This window comes from Loxodonta africana, chromosome 2 (genome assembly GCF_030014295.1).
Source record: "Loxodonta africana isolate mLoxAfr1 chromosome 2, mLoxAfr1.hap2, whole genome shotgun sequence".
NCBI classification, from domain to species: domain Eukaryota; kingdom Metazoa; phylum Chordata; class Mammalia; order Proboscidea; family Elephantidae; genus Loxodonta; species Loxodonta africana.
The window spans coordinates 44026858-44043079 of record NC_087343.1 but is presented as its reverse complement, the minus strand read 5'-3'; the positions used below and the strand labels follow the sequence as shown (position 1 = coordinate 44043079).

The window sequence follows — 16222 nt, the reverse complement described above, 5'->3', positions numbered from 1 at the left end:
AAACAGTCTTTGCTGGTTACAAACAAAGGGACGAGTGGGGAGGGGAAAACACTAACTAGACAATAGATAAGTGGTAACTTTAGTGAAGGGTTTTTAACTTTAGTGAAGGTAAAACTGTACACAATACTGGGAAGTCAGCACAACTTGACCAAGGCAAGGTCATGGAACCTCCATAGACACATCCAAATTCCCGAAGGGACCAAATTACTGGGCTGAGGGATGGGGACCATGATCTCGGAGGACATTTAGGTCAACTGGCATAACAAAGTTTATAAAGAAAGTGTTCTACAACCTACTTTGGTGAGTAGTGCCTGGGGTCTTAAAAGCTTGTGAGCCACCACTGGTCCCAAGTCGTCTAGAACAAGGGAGAATGAAGAAAACCAAAGATACAAGGGAAAGATTAGTCCAAAGGACTACTGTACCACAACTACCACAGCCTCCACCAGACTGAATCTAGCAAAACTAGATGGTGCCTGCTACCACCACTGACTGCTCCGACAGGGATCACAATAAAGGGTCCTGGACAAAGCTGGAGAAAAATGTAGAACAAAATTCTAACTTACAAAAAAAAAGACCAGACTTAGTGGTCTAACAGAGACTAGAAAAACACCACAAGTATGGCCCCCAGAAACATTTTGAGCTCAGTAATGAAGTTGCTCCTGAGGGTCGCCCTTCAGCCAAAGATTAGACAGGCCCATGAAACAAACAAGACTAAATGGGCACGCTAACCCAGGGGCTAGGACGAGAAGGCAGGAGGGGACAGGAAAGCTGGTGATGGGGAACGCAAGGTTTAGAAGGAGAGAATGCATACACTTCGTGACGCTGTCAACCAATGTCACAAAACAATACGTGCTCTGTAAATTGTCATCTAAAGCACAAAAAAAGGTATATAAAAAAAAATTCCTATCACTTAGTGAACACTTGTGCTAGTAGTCATCACAAAAAAAAAGAAAAAAATGTTTGCCCTTGAGTCAATTCTGACTCATGGCAACCCCATGTTTGCGCAAAGTAGAACTGTGCTCCGTAAGGTTTTCAGTGGCTGTGACCATTTGGAAACAAACCTCCACTACTGTCTTTGGGTGCATTCAAACTGTCTGCGCTGCCCAGAGACTTTGCTAGTCACCATACCAAAAAGAAACCAAACCCACTGCCATCAAGGCCATTTCAACTTACAATGACCGTATAGGACACAGTAGAGTTTCCGAGGTTGTAAATCTTTACAGAAGCAGACTGCCACATCTTTCTTCCACAGAGCGGGTAGAGGGTTCAAACCATCAACCTTTTGATTATCAGCCAAGTGCATAACCACTGTGCCACCAATCAGAATAAACTCAGTGGCAACTGCTAGTCACCATAGGGGAGATGAAAGAAGTAAAAGCCAGAGCAACCCCTATACCCACAAAGCTAACAGTCTAGAGACTGAGCAGAAGTTCGCAAACTTGAGCAGGTATCAGAATTACCTGAAGAAATTCTTAAAACACAGATTGCTGGGCCCCACCCCTAGAGTTTTTCTGATTTAGTAGGTCAGAGGACAGACCAGAGAATCTGCATTTCTAACAAGTTCCCAGGTGGTGCTGATGCTGCTAATTTGGAGGCCACATTTTGAAAACCAGTGGTGCAGATGAGTGTTTTTTATGTGTCATCACATCAGAACTGAGTATGTGTCATCACAGCCCCAAGGGACAAGCCCGTTACCACTCCTTGTGAGCCCAGCTCCAACCCACTCTAGTGGGGATAGGGATGGGAAGAAACTGTCCCAGTAATTCTTTTGACTAATTCATCCCCACCCATTTGAGAAAATCAAGAACACTTACAAGGAGTAAAAACTGACGGGTCTGTCTTATCGCGTATCACCCAAGGCTATGGATTGAATTGTATCCCCTAAAATCAACTTGGCTAGGCTATGGTACTGTATGGTCGTCCACCATTTTGTGATATGATGTGATTATCGTATGCACTGTAAATCCTAACGTTTATGATGATAATGAGGAATTGAAGGAATATCAATTGAGATGTTTAAACAAACGGATGCAGTGCTGGAAGTGCTCATTTGTCTATGCCAAGAACTATGGAAGACAGCTTCCTGGCCAGCTGACTGGAAGAGATCCATATTTGTGCCTATTCCCAAGAAAAGGTGATCCAACCGAATGTGGAAATTACAGAACAATATCATTAATATCATGCACAAGCAAAATTTTGCTGAAGATCATTCAAAAATGGCTGCAGCAGTATTATCGACAGGGAACTGCCAGAAATTCAGGCTGGGTTCAGAAGAGGACGTGGAACCAGGTATATCATTGCTGATGTCAGATGGATCCTGGCTGAAAGCAGAGAACACCAAAAGGATATTCACCTGTGTTTTATTGACTACGCAAAGGCATTTGACCCAAATTATGGGTAACATTGGGAAGAATGGGAATTCCGGAACCCTTAATTGTGCTCATGAAGAACCCGTACACAGATCAAGAGGCAGTTGTTCAGACAGAACAAGGGGATACTGATGAGTTTAATGTCAGGGTTGTATCCTTTCACCATACCTATTCAATCTGTATGCTGAGCAAATAATCCGAGAAGCTGGACTATAAGAAGAAGAAAGGGACATCAGGATTGGAGAAAGACTCATTAACAACCTGCATTATGTGGATGACACAACCTTGCTTGCTGAAAGTGAAGAGGACTTGAAGCATTTACTAATGAAGATCAAAGACCACAGCCTTCAGTGTGGATTACACCTCAACATAAAGAAAACAAAAATCCTCACAACTGGACCAATGAGTAACATCATGATAAATGGAGAAAAGCTTGAAGTTGTCAAGGATTTCATTTTACTTGGATCCACAATCAACATCCATGGAAGCAGCAGTCAAGAAATCAAACAACACACTGCATTGGGTAAATCTGTTGCAAAGGGCCTCTTCAAAGTGTTGAAAAACAAAGATGTCACCTTGAAGACTAAGGTGCGCCTTACCCAAGCCATGGTATTTTCCATAGCATCATATGCATGTGAAAACAATGAATAAGGAAGACGGAAGAAGAAATGACCCCTTTGAACTGTGGTGTTGGTGAAGAATATTGAATATACCATGGACTGCCAGAAGAATGAACAAATCTGTCCCGGAAGAAGTACAACCAGAATGCTCCTTAGAAGCAAGGATGGCAAGACTGTGTCTTAAATACTTTGGACATATTGTCAGGAAGGATCAGTCCCTGGAGAAGGACATCATGCTTGGCAAAGTACAGGGTCAGAGGAAAAGAGGAAGACCCTCAATGAGGTGGATTGACACAGTGGCTGCAACAATGAGCTGAAGCATAAAAGCGATTGTAAGGATGGCACAGGACCGGACAGTGTTTCGTTCTGTTGTGCATATACAGGGTTGCTATGAGTCGGAGCCGACTTGAGGGCGCCTAACAGCAACAACATGATGTTAATGAGGTAGGTGTAGAGGCAGTTATGTTAATGAGGTGGATTCAATCTACAGGTTATGTTGTATCTTCAGTCAATCTCTTTTGAGATATTGAGGAGGAAATGGAGCAGAGAAGAGAGGGACCTCATTACTGCCAAGCAAAATGAGCAGGAGCAAAGCATGTCCTTTGGACCTGGGGTCCCTGTGCTGGGAAGCTCCTAGACCAGGGGAAGATTGATAAAAGGGGCCTTCACCCAAAACTGACAACAGAGAGGGCCTTCCCCTGGAGCTGATGTCCTGAATTCAGACTTCTGGCCTCCTGGACAGTGGGAGAATGGATTTCTGTTTGTTGAAGCCATCCACTTGTGGTATTTCTGTTATAGCAGCACTAGATAACTAAGACAACAAAGAAGCATTTATTACAAAAATCCTAATGTTTTTAGGGTTGATCTATTGAGATACGAATTTGTGCTTTGTTCTTCTTTGCAGCAGGAGACTAGAAAGCAGGGATTCTCCTTCCCAAGGCTACACAGCTAATAAGGAGCAAAGTCAGAATTTAAAGCTGGGTCTCCTGGACTTTAGTAGATCTTGAGGAAAAGCTTCCTGGGCTGGTGACTACTGAGCTGAGTGGAGCCAATGGGGAGTCTGTGGGTGCTGCAAATGTTTAAGAACTAGACTACTAACCAAAACGTTGGTGGTTCAAACCCACTCAGAGGCACCTCAGAAGAAAAGCCTGGCTATCTGCTTCCCAAAGGTCACACCTTTGAAAACCCTACAGAGTACAGTTCTACCCTGTGACACATGGGTTGCCATGAGTTGGAAATGGCTCAGTGGCAACTGGTTTGGTTTGGGGTCAACGGTTACCATGCTTGTCAGTATCAAGGTCTTCTCTTTACCACTTTCTGATTTGCAAGTCAGGAGCATTCAGCAATAACACACTAGAACAGGGGTCACAGACATTTTATGTAAAGGGCCAGATGATATATATTTTAAGCTTTGCAGGCCAGACGGTCCCTGCTGTGCCACCCTAGCATGAAAGCAGCCATAGACAATACATAAATGAGTGAGCTTACCTGTATTCCAAAAAAACTTTATTTACAAAAATAGGCAGTGGGCCAGATTTAGTTTGCTGACCCTTGCACTAGAAGGTGAATGCTGGAAAGAAAGACTGTTGTTGTTAGGTACCATCGAGTCAGTTCTGCCTGGTCCTTTACTATCCTCAGATTCATCCTTCTGCTTGAACCCATTGTTACAGCCCCTGTGTCAATTCATCTTGTTGAGGGTTTTCCTATTTTTCACTGGCCCTCTACTTTACCAAGCATGATGTCCTCCTGCAGCAACTGATCCCTCCTGATAACATGTCCAAAGTATGTGAGATGTAGTCTCACCATCCTCACTCCTAAGGAGCATTCTTGCTATACTTCTTCCAAGATGAATTTGTTTCTTCTCTTGGCACTCCATGGCATATTCAATAGTCTTTGCCAACACCACAATTCAAAGGCATCGATTCTTCTTCAGTCTCCCTTATTTATCATCCAGCTTTCACATGCATACGAGGCAACTGAAAGCACCACGGCTGGCTTGGACCAGGCACACCTTACTCTTCAAGGTGACATCTTTGTTTTTCAACACTTCAAAGAGGTCTTTTGGAACAGATTTTTCCAGTGCAATGCATTTTTTGATTTCTTGACTGATCCTTCATTAGGTGTTGATTGTGGATCCAAGTAAAATGAAGTCTTTGACAACTTCAATCTTTTCTCTGTTTCTCATGATGTCACTCATTGGTCCAGTTGTGAGGATTTTTGTTTTCTTTATGTGGAGGTGTAATCCACACTGAAGGCTGTGGTCTTTGATCTTCATTAGTAAGTGCTTCAAGTCCTCTTCACTTCCAGCAAGCAAGGTTGTGTCATCTGCATAACGTAGGTTGTTAATGAGTCTTCCTCTAATCCTGATGCCTCCTTCTTCTTCATATAGTCCAGTTGCTCAGACTATTTGCTTAGCATACAGATTGAATAGGTATGGTGAAAGGATACAACCCTGACACACACCTTTCCTGACTTTAAACAACGCAGTATCCCCGTGTACTGTTCAAACGACTGCCTCTTGATCTATGTACAGGTTTCTCATGAACACAATGAAATGTTCTGGAATTCTAATTCTTCACAATGTTATCCATAATTTGTTATGATACACACAGTCAAAGGCCTTTGCATAGTCAATAAAACACAGGTAAACATATTTCTGGTGTTCTCTGCTTTCAGCCAGGATCCATCTGACATCAGCAATGATATCCCTGGTTCTGCGTCCTCTTCTGAATCTGGCTTGAATTTCTGGCAGTTTCCTGTCTATATACCGCTTCAGTCTCTTTTGAATGATCGTCGCAAAATTTTACTTGCATGTGATATTAATGATATTGTTCGATAATTTCTGCATTTGGTTGGATCACCTTTCTTACAAATAGGCATGAATATGGATCTCTTCCAGTCGTTTGGCCAGGTAGTGCTCTTCCAAATTTCTCGGCATAGATGAATGAGCACCTCCAGCGCTGCATCTGTTTGTTGAAACATCGTCAATTTCTGGAGCCTTGTTTTTTGCCAACGCCTTCAGTGCTGCTTGGACTTCTTCCTTCAGTGCCATCGGTTCCTGGTCATATGCTACCTCCTGAAATGGGTAAATGACTCTGTGTATTCCTTGCATCTTTTTTTGATACTTCCTGAGTCATTTAATATTTTCCCCAAAGAAGACTTCAATATTGCAACTCGAGGCTTCAATTTTTTCTCCAGTTCTTTCAGCTTGAAAAATGCAGAGGTTCTCTACCTCCAGGTCTTTGCAGGTGTCATTATAATACTTTACTTTGTCTTCTCAAGCTGCCCTTTGTAATCTTGTGTTCAGCTTTTATACTTCATCATTTCTTCCTTTCGCTTAGCTACTATACATTCAAGAACAACTTTCAGAGTCTCTTCTAACATCCATTCTGGTCTTTTCTTTCTTTCCTGTCTTTTTAATGACCTCTTGCTTTCTTCATGTATGATGTCCTTGCACAACCGGTCTGGTCTTTGGTCATTAGTGTTCAATGCGTCAAATCTTGAGATGGTCTCTAAATTCAGGTGGGATATGCTCAAGGTCATACTTTGGCTCTCGTGGACTTGTTCTAATTTTCTTCAGTTTCAACTTGAACTTGCATATGAGTAATTGATGGTCAGTTCCACAGTCAGTCCCTGGCCTTGTCCTGACTGATGATATTGCGCTTTCCCATCGTCTCTTTCCACAGATGTAGTCGATTTGATTCGTGTGTATTCCATCTAGCGAGGTCTACATGCGTAGTCACCATTTACATTGGTGAAAAAAGGTATTTGCAATGAGGAAGTTGTTGGTCTTGCAAAATTCTATCATGTGATCTCTGGTTTTGTTTCTATCACCAAGGCCATATTTTCCAACTACCAGCCCTTCTTCTTTGTCTCCAACTTTGGCATTCCAATCATCAGTAATTATCAGTGCATCTTGATTACATGTTTGATCAATTTCAGACTGCAGAAGTTGGTAAAAATCTTCAATTTCTTCATCTTTGGCCTTAGTAGTTGGTGTGTAAATTTGAATAATAGTTGCATTAACTGGTTTTCCTTGTAGGTGTATGGATATTATACTACCATTGACAGCATTGTACTTCAGGATAAATCTTGAAATGTTCTTTTTGATGATGAATGCAACACAATTCCTCTTCAATTTGTCATTTCTGGTATAGTAGACCATATGATTGCCCTATTCGAAATGGCCAATATCAGTCCATTTAAGCTCACTAACAGCCAGGATGTCAATCTTTATGCATCCCCTTTCATTTTGGATGACTTCCAGTTTTCCTACATTCATATTTCATACTTTCCAGGTTCTGATTATTAATGGATGTTTGCAGCTGTTTCTTCTCATTTTGAGTCATGCCATATCTGCAAATGAAGGTCCTGAAAGCTTGACTCCATCCACTTTATTGAGGTTGACTCTACTTTGAGCAGGCAGCTCTTCCGCAGTTGTATTTTGAGTGCCTTCCAATCTGAGGGGCTCATCTTCTGGCACTGTATCAAACAATGTTCTGCTGCTATTCATAAGGTTTTCACTTGAAAGAAAGACTAGAAGCCCCAAATGAACACCAAGCTTCACGCAACAGTCAATTCCAGCAGACTGTGTTCTAGATCACTTTTAAGCCACTACAGTGCAATGGGTTTCTCTTATTTCTGGCCTTGGGTTTATAATTTTGCCAAAAATGGTTGGTTGGGCTGCAACCTGCCTTGTCATTGGTCTATATTATGCACCTTGCAGGAATTAGTCAATTTACTATGCTAATAACCCCAAAAAACAAAAAAAAAACTCACTGCTGTCGAGTGGGTTCCAACTCACAGCGACCCCATAGGGTTTCCAAGGCTATAATGTCTATGGAAGCAGACTGCCACATCTTTCTCCCACAGAGCCACTGGTGGTTTCGAATCATCGACCTTTTGGTTAGCAGCCTATTGCTTTAAACACTGTGCCACCAGAGTGGTACGTAAATCTACCCAATAGGTTTGACTGACTTATAGCTCACCTCGGGGATTGGTTGGTTTTGCCATACTGCTAAGCTTATATAAGGGCCAGTCCCCAGAGGTTGAGGGAGGACTTCACTACCATCAAGAATAGTCTGAAATGCAGTACATCCTTTGAACCCAGGGTTCCTGCTCTGAGAACCTCCTAGACCCAGAAGAGACAGCTGAAACACTGAAGACTGCATGAGAAGATGATATATTGTAAGCAACGGTGGCAAGCATAGCAGAGCTCAATGGCAGAAAAACTGTGGTAGCCATATGAGCAGCAGGAACCAGGAGGCCAGTGCAAGATGGTGCAGTGGGCTTGCTGGCCACCGGAGACAGAGAGATGAACACCTTCAGGCAGAAGGCTTGCTGGTAGAGTGGGGTGCCTCTGAGCACTTGTTGGCAGAGCCAAAAGAGCTGTAACACTTGCTGCGCAGGGCAGAGGCCTAGAAGGGTTCAGTGGCAGAGGCCTAGAGGGGATGGGCTGGCATGGTTGAGAAGGAGCTGAGAGTTGTCTTGGTTGGAAGCTGTCCTGATTTACAAACTGTATCCTGTCTCCTGAGTTGTACCCTGTTACTTCCAAGTTGATCCCGATCCTGAGTTGTAGCCTGTTACTTCTGTAATAAATCATATAACTGTGAGTATGGTCCATTGAGTTCGGTGTGGCTATTCCAACAAATTTTCGAACCCAGCAGAGAATGAGAGAATGCCATGGTGGGGATAAGGAGTTGGGAGGGGATGGCTGGTGTCAGAAAAAGTTGACAAAGTTGGAGTGGAAAAGTTGGAGATTTCCACCTCACAGGAACCAGCTTTGTGCTGATTCTGGTTCTTATTCCTCGGGAACCTAGGTGAGTTCAGACACTAGATTGCAGCCACTGTTTGGTATGATCTGCACTATCTGAGAAAAATCACAGGTGATGCTGAACGCATCTGGCAATGGAATTACCTGAACACCAGGGCTCCATCCCGAAGCCCCAGGGAAATGAAGTCACTGCTGGGTCTCATGGGGCTGTCTCCCCTCCACATCAATAGGCCATCCTTAGCAGTCGTCTTAAACCTCATGAATGCATTTGATCTTGATCCAGACACCCTGGAGAAAATATACAAAGAATTCCACTGAATTAACCAGTCCCCAACAACATCTGTAGTCTTAATTTTGTCTGCCAGCCAGGAGCAACCAAGTGTAAGGATAATCTGGCATTTTTGACACTTACTGTTAAGAGATTAGAAAGTGCATCACCACCATGAATCCCATCACGGGTCTAAAAGTCTGGCTTTGCCTCACTCTGCAGCCGCGTTGTCCTCCCTGAGTATGGTGAGACCTCACGAGAGAGCACTTGCTGTGTCAGAGACTATGGCCAATATCATGGTCCCAGGTTCAGCCCCCATACATGCCCCAGTCTTTTCCCTTTCCTGTCCTATCCTGTGACCCAACAGAAAGTAGGTTTCCTAATTGCCAAAAGTTTCAAGACAAAAGCTGCTCTGAGCTATGATCGTGGTTGTGGATGGCCAGCTCTGAAGGTGACTGTCCTTGGGGCCAGTGACTAGACAGGGACAGGGTCTCAGAAAAAGAAGATGGCTTGATGGGATAGTGGTCTTGAGGAGTGTTGGGGCAAAGGTAAGGGTGAAGAGGAATGGGAAACTGGGAGGAAAGGAGAGCTGCTCATCAGGTCATGCCCCCGGTTCTGCAGCCAAGGCTGGTAATGGGAACACACGCATATGTGCACTTACCAGTTTTATTTAGAAATTAATTCTCACTAAAGGGTAAGTGTTGGATTGACATAGGAAGAAGAGCAAGTGTAAGGTCCTTTAATCAAAGTTGAGGAAGGAATAAACATAATTTAACATTTCTATGGATATGACACTATTGGGGAAGTTTCTTTTTCCATTCTCCTATCACTTATGTTAGAAACCCTGGTGGCATAGTGGTTAAGTGCTACGGCGTTTGAATCCACCAGGTGCTCCTTGGAAACTCTATGGGGCAGTTCTACTTGGTCCTATAGGGTTGCTATGAGTCTGAATCGACTTAATGGCACTGGGTTTGGTTTTGGTTTTATCACTTATACCATCCTTCTGTCTTCCCCACATACCTGGGCCTGGGGCTGTACAGTGTGCTCAGTAGTGAACAGCGGAGGGGACTTTGTCTAGTCTTCCCAGAGTCTGATCTAGACAGGAAGAGACCGAGCTTGCCTTCCCCTCGCAGGGCTTCAGAGTGGTGAGGGAGGAGCAGGGTCCACAATGGTGACTTTTCTTCACCAGCTTTACAAGGCCAGGTGTACAGCGAACCAGCTCAGATCCATTCCCCGGACACCAGCTTTTTCTAATCTTTTGTTCCAAGTCTCTTTCCTTGCCCACTTGCCTTGGGTATATTGATTGGTACAAGCCAGTCATGATGGTTCCATTTCTCTTGCCAGTGATTTGTGGACATGTGATTCACCATTGTCCAATGAGAAGGGGAATTTTACTAAGAGGATTCTCAGAAAGGCTCTTTCCCTTTTAAAAAGAGTCACATGAAAGCAAAAGTCCCTTTTACTTCCACTGGATATTGCCCTGACTTATAGACATGTTAGTCCCTAAATAGTGCAAATAGTCAAGTATTCAGCTATTAACTGAAAGATTGGTGGTTCAAATCTACCCAAGGCATGTCGACAGAAAGGCTTGGTGATCTACTTCTGAAAGATTAGAACCATTAAAAAGCCTATGGAGAGGGCGGGGCCAAGATGGTGGACTAGGTGGACGCTACCGCGGATCCCTCTTGTAACAAAGACTCGGAAAAACAAGTGAATCGATCACATACATAACAATCTACGAACTCTGAACAACAAACACAGATTTAGAGACGGAGAACGAACAAATACGGGGAGGCAGCGATTGTTTTCAGAGCCTGGAGCCAGCGTACCAGTCAGTGGATTTTCTGGAAAAACTAGTTTCCCAGTGATGGCTCGGAGACAGCAGTCCATATCAAACCACATAAAGAAACAGACCATGACAGCTTCTCCAACCCCCCAAACAAAAGAATCAAAATCTTTCCCAAACGAAGATACAATCCTGGAATTATCAGATACAGAATATAAAAAACTAATTTACAGAATGCTTAAAGACATCACAAATGAAATAAGGCAGACTGCAGAAAAAGCCAAGGAACACACTGATAAAACTGTTGAAGAACTCAAAAAGATTATTCAAGAACATAGTGGAAAAATTAATAAGTTGCAAGAATCCATAGAGAGACAGCATGTAGAAATCCAAAAGATTAACAATAAAATTACAGAACTAGACAACGCAACAGGAAGTCAGAGGAGCAGACTCGAGAAATTAGAATGCAGACTGGGACATCTGGAGGACCAGGGAATCAACATCAACATAGCTGAAAAAAAATCAGATAAAAGAATTAAAAAAAAATGAAGAAACCCTAAGAATCATGTGGGACTCTATCAAGAAGGATAACTTGCGAGTGATTGGAGTCCCAGAACAGGGAGGGGGGACAGAAAACACAGAGAAAATAGTTGAAGAACTCCTGACACAAAACTTCCCTGACATCATGAAAGACGAAAGGCTATCTATCCAGGATGCTCATCGAACCCCATTTAAGACTGATCCAAAAAGAAAAACACCAAGACATATTATCATCAAACTTGCCAAAAACAAAGATAAACAGAAAATTTTAAAAGCAGCCAGGGAGAAAAGAAAGGTTTCCTTCAAGGGAGAATCAATAAGAATAAGTTCAGATTACTCAGCAGAAACTATGCAGGCAAGAAGGGAATGGGACGACATATACAGAGCACTAAAGGAGAAAAACTGCCAGCCAAGGATCATATATCCAGCAAAACTCTCTCTGAAATATGAAGGCGAAATTAAGATATTTACAGATAAACACAAGTTTAGAGAATTTGCAAAAACCAAACCAAAGCTACAAGAAATGCTAAAGGAGATTGTTTGGTCAGAGAACCAATAATATCAGATATCAGCACAAGACAAGGTCACAAAACAGAACGTCCTGATATCAACTCAAATAGGGGAATCACAAAAACAAACAAATTAAGATTAATTTAAATAAATAAATAAAATAATACACACAACAGGGAATCATGGAAGTCAATAGGTAAAAGATCACAATAATCAAAAAGAGGCACTAAATACAGGAGGCATTGAACTGCCAGATGGAGAGTGATACAAGGCGATATAGAATGATACAAGTTAGGTTTTTACTTAGAAAAATAGGGGTAAATAACAAGGTAACCACAAAAAGGAATATCGACTCCATAACTGAGGATAAAAGCCAAGAAAAACGTAACGACTCAACAAACATAAAGTCAAACACTATGAAAATGAGGATCTCACAATTTAATAAGAAAAACGTCTCAGCACAAAAAAGTATGTGGAAAAATGAAATGGCCAACAACACACATGAAAAGGCATCAAAATGACAGCACTAAAAACTTACTTATCTATAATTACGCTGAATGTAAATGGACTAAATGCACCAATAAAGAGACAGAGAGTCACAGACTGGATAAAGAAACACGATCCATCTATATGCTGCCTACAAGAGACACACCTTAGACTTAGAGACACAAACAAACTAAAACTCAAAGGATGGAAAAAAATATATCAAGCAAATAATAAGCAAAAAAGAGGAGTAGCAATATTAATTTCTGACAAAATAGACTTTAGACTTAAATCCACCACAAAGGATAAAGAAGGACACTATATAATGATAAAAGGGACAATTGATCAGGAAGACATAACCATATTAAATATTTATGCACCCAATGACAGGGCTGCAAGATACATAAATCAAATTTTAACAGAATTGAAAAGTGAGATAGACACCTCCACAATTATAGTAGGAGACTTCAACACACCACTTTCGGAGAAGGACAGGACATCCAGTAAGAAGCTCAATAGAGACACGGAAGACCTACTTACAACAATCAACCAACTTGACCTCATTGACTTATACAGAACTCTCCACCCAACTACTGCAAAGTATACTTTTTTTTCTAGTGCACATGGAACATTCTCTAGAATAGACCACATATGAGGTCATAAAACAAACCTTTGCAGAGTCCAAAACATCGAAATATTACAAAGCATCTTCTCAGACCACAAGGCAATGAAACTAGAAATCAATAACAGAAAAACTAGGGAAAAGAAATCAAATACTTGGAAAATGAACAATACCCTCCTGAAAAAAGACTGGGTTATAGAAGACATCAAGGAGGGAATAAGGAAATTCATAGAATGCAACGAGAATGAAAATACTTCCTATCAAAACCTCTGGGACACAGCAAAAGCAGTGCTCAGAGGCCAATTTATATCGATAAACGCACACATACAAAAGAAGAAAGAGCCAAAATCAGAGAACTGTCCCAACAACTTGCACAAATAGAAAGTGAGCAACAAAAGAACCCATCAGGCACCAGAAGAAAACAAATAATAAAAATTAGAGCTGAACTAAATGAATTAGAGAACAGAAAAACAATTGAAAGAATTAACAAAGCCAAAAGCTGGTTCTTTGAAAAAATTAACAAAATTGATAAACCATTGGCTAGACTGACTAAAGAAATACAGGAAACAAATAACCCGAATAAGGAACGAGAAGGACCACATCACAACAGAACCAAATGAAATTAAAAGAATCATTTCAGATTACTATGAAAAATTGTACTCTAACAAATTTGAAAACCTAGAAGAAATGGATGAATTCTTGGAAAAACACTACCTACCTAAACTAACACATTCAGAAGTAGAACAACTAAATAGACCCATAACAAAAAAAGAGATTGAAACGGTAATCAAAAAACTGCCAACAAAAAAAAAGCCCTGGCCCGGACGGCTTCACTGCAGAGTTCTACCAAACTTTCAGAGAAGACCTAACACCACTACTACTGAAGGTATTTCAAAGCATAGAAAAGGACGGAATACTACCCAACTCATTCTATGAAGCCACCATCTCCCTGATACCAAAACCAGGTAAAGACATTACAAAAAAAGAAAATTATAGACCTATATCCCTCATGAACATAGATGCAAAAATCCTCAACAAAATTCTAGCCAATAGAATCCAACAACACATCAAAAAAAAAATTCACCCTGTTCAAGTGCGATTTATACCAGGTATGCAAGGCTGGTTTAATATCAGAAAAACCATTAATGTAATCCATCACATAAATAAAACAAAAGACAAAAACCACATGATCTTATCAATTGATGCAGAAAAGGCATTTGACAAAGTTCAACACCCATTTATGATAAAAACTCTTACCAAAATAGGAATTGAAGGAAAATTCCTCAACGTAATAAAGGGCATCTATGCAAAGCCAACAGCCAATATCACTCTAAATGGAGAGAACCTGAAAGCATTTCCCTTGAGAACGGGAACCAGACAAGGATGCCCTTTATCACCACTCTTATTCAACATCATACTTGAAGTCCTAGCCAGGGCAATTAGGCTAGACAAAGAAATAAAGGGTATCCGGATTGGCAAGGAAGAAGTAAAGTTATCACTATTTGCAGATGACATGATCTTATACACAGAAAACCCTAAGGAATCCTCCAGAAAACTACTGAAACTAATAGAAGAGTTTGGCAGAGTCTCAGGTTATAAAATAAACATACAAAAATCACTTGGATTCCTCTACATCAACAAAAAGAACACCGAAGAGGAAATACCCAAATCAATACCATTCACAGTAGCCCCCAAGAAGATAAAATACTTAGGAATAAATCTTACCAAGGATGTAAAAGACCTATACAAAGAAAACTACAAAGCTCTACTACAAGAAATTCAAAAGGACATACTTAAGTGGAAAAACATGCCTTGCTCATGGATAGGAAAGACTTAACATAGTAAAAATGTCTATTCTACCAAAAGCCATCTATACATATAACGCACTTCCAATCCAAATTCCAATGTCACATTTTAAGGAGATAGAGAAACAAATCACCAATTTCATATGGAAGGGAAAGAAGCCCCGGATAAGCAAAGCATTACTGAAAAAGAAGAAGAAAGTGGGAGGCCTCACTCTACCTGATTTCAGAACCTATTGTACAGCCACAGTAGTCAAACAGCCTGGTACTGGTACAATAACAGGCACATAGACCAATGGAACAGAATTGAGAACCCAGATATAAATCCATCCATGTATGAGCAGCTGATATTTGACAAAGGACCAGTGTCAGTTAATTGGGGAAAAGATAGTCTTTTTAACAAATGGTGCTGGCATAACTGGATATCCATTTGCAAAAAAATGAAACAGGACCCATACCTCACACCATGCACAAAAACTAACTCCAAGTGGATCAAAGACCTAAAAATAAAGACTAAAACGATAAAGATCATGGAAGAAAAAATAGGGACAACCCTAGGAGCCCTAATACAAGGCATAAACAGAATACAAAACATTACTAAAAATGATGAAGACAAACCAGATAACTGGGAGCTCCTAAAAATCAAACACCTATGCTCATCTAAAGACTTCACCAAAAGAGTAAAAAGACCACCTACAGACTGGGAAAGAATATTCAGCTATGACATCTCAGACCAGCGCCTGATCTCTAAAATCTACATGATTCTGTCAAAACTCAACCACAAAAAGACAAACAACCCAATCAAGAAGTGGGCAAAGGATATGAACACACATTTCACTAAAGAAGATATTCAGGCAGCCAACAGATACATGAGAAAATGCCCCCGATCATTAGCCATTAGAGAAATGCAAATTAAAACTACGATGAGATTCCATCTCACACCAACTAGACTGGCATTAATCCAAAAAACACAAAATAATAAATGTTGGAGAGGCTGCGGAGAGATTGGAACTCTTATACACTGCTGGTGGGAATGTAAAATGGTACAACCACTTTGGAAATCTATCTGGCGTTATCTTAAACAGTTAGAAATAGAACTACCATACAACCCAGAAATCCCACTCCTCGGAATATACCCTAGAGATACAAGAGCCTTCACACAAACAGATATATGCACACCCATGTTTATTGCAGCTCTGTTTACAATAGCAAAAAGCTGGAAGCAACCAAGGTGTCCATCAACGGATGAATGGGTAAATAAATTGTGGTATATTCACACAATGGAATACTACGCATCGATAAAGAACAGTGACGAATCTGTGAAACATTTCATAACATGGAGGAACCTGGAAGGCATTATGCTGAGTGAAATTAGTCAGAGGCAAAAGGACAAATATTGTATAAGACCACTATTATAAGATCTTGAGAAATAGTAAAAACTGAGAAGAA

At 41.1% G+C, this 16222-nt stretch overlaps 1 protein-coding gene across 1 annotated transcript in view; it reads right to left on the bottom strand.

The window, feature by feature from the left end:
• The window catches only part of EGFLAM (EGF like, fibronectin type III and laminin G domains), a 78563-nt gene that overhangs the window by 11294 nt on the left and 51047 nt on the right, over positions 1-16222 (bottom strand). Inside the window, exon 13 of the mRNA XM_003408003.3 lies at positions 8907-9050. Within this exon, the coding sequence (XP_003408051.2) occupies positions 8907-9050 (144 nt within the window). The remainder of the gene's footprint in view (positions 1-8906; positions 9051-16222) is intronic.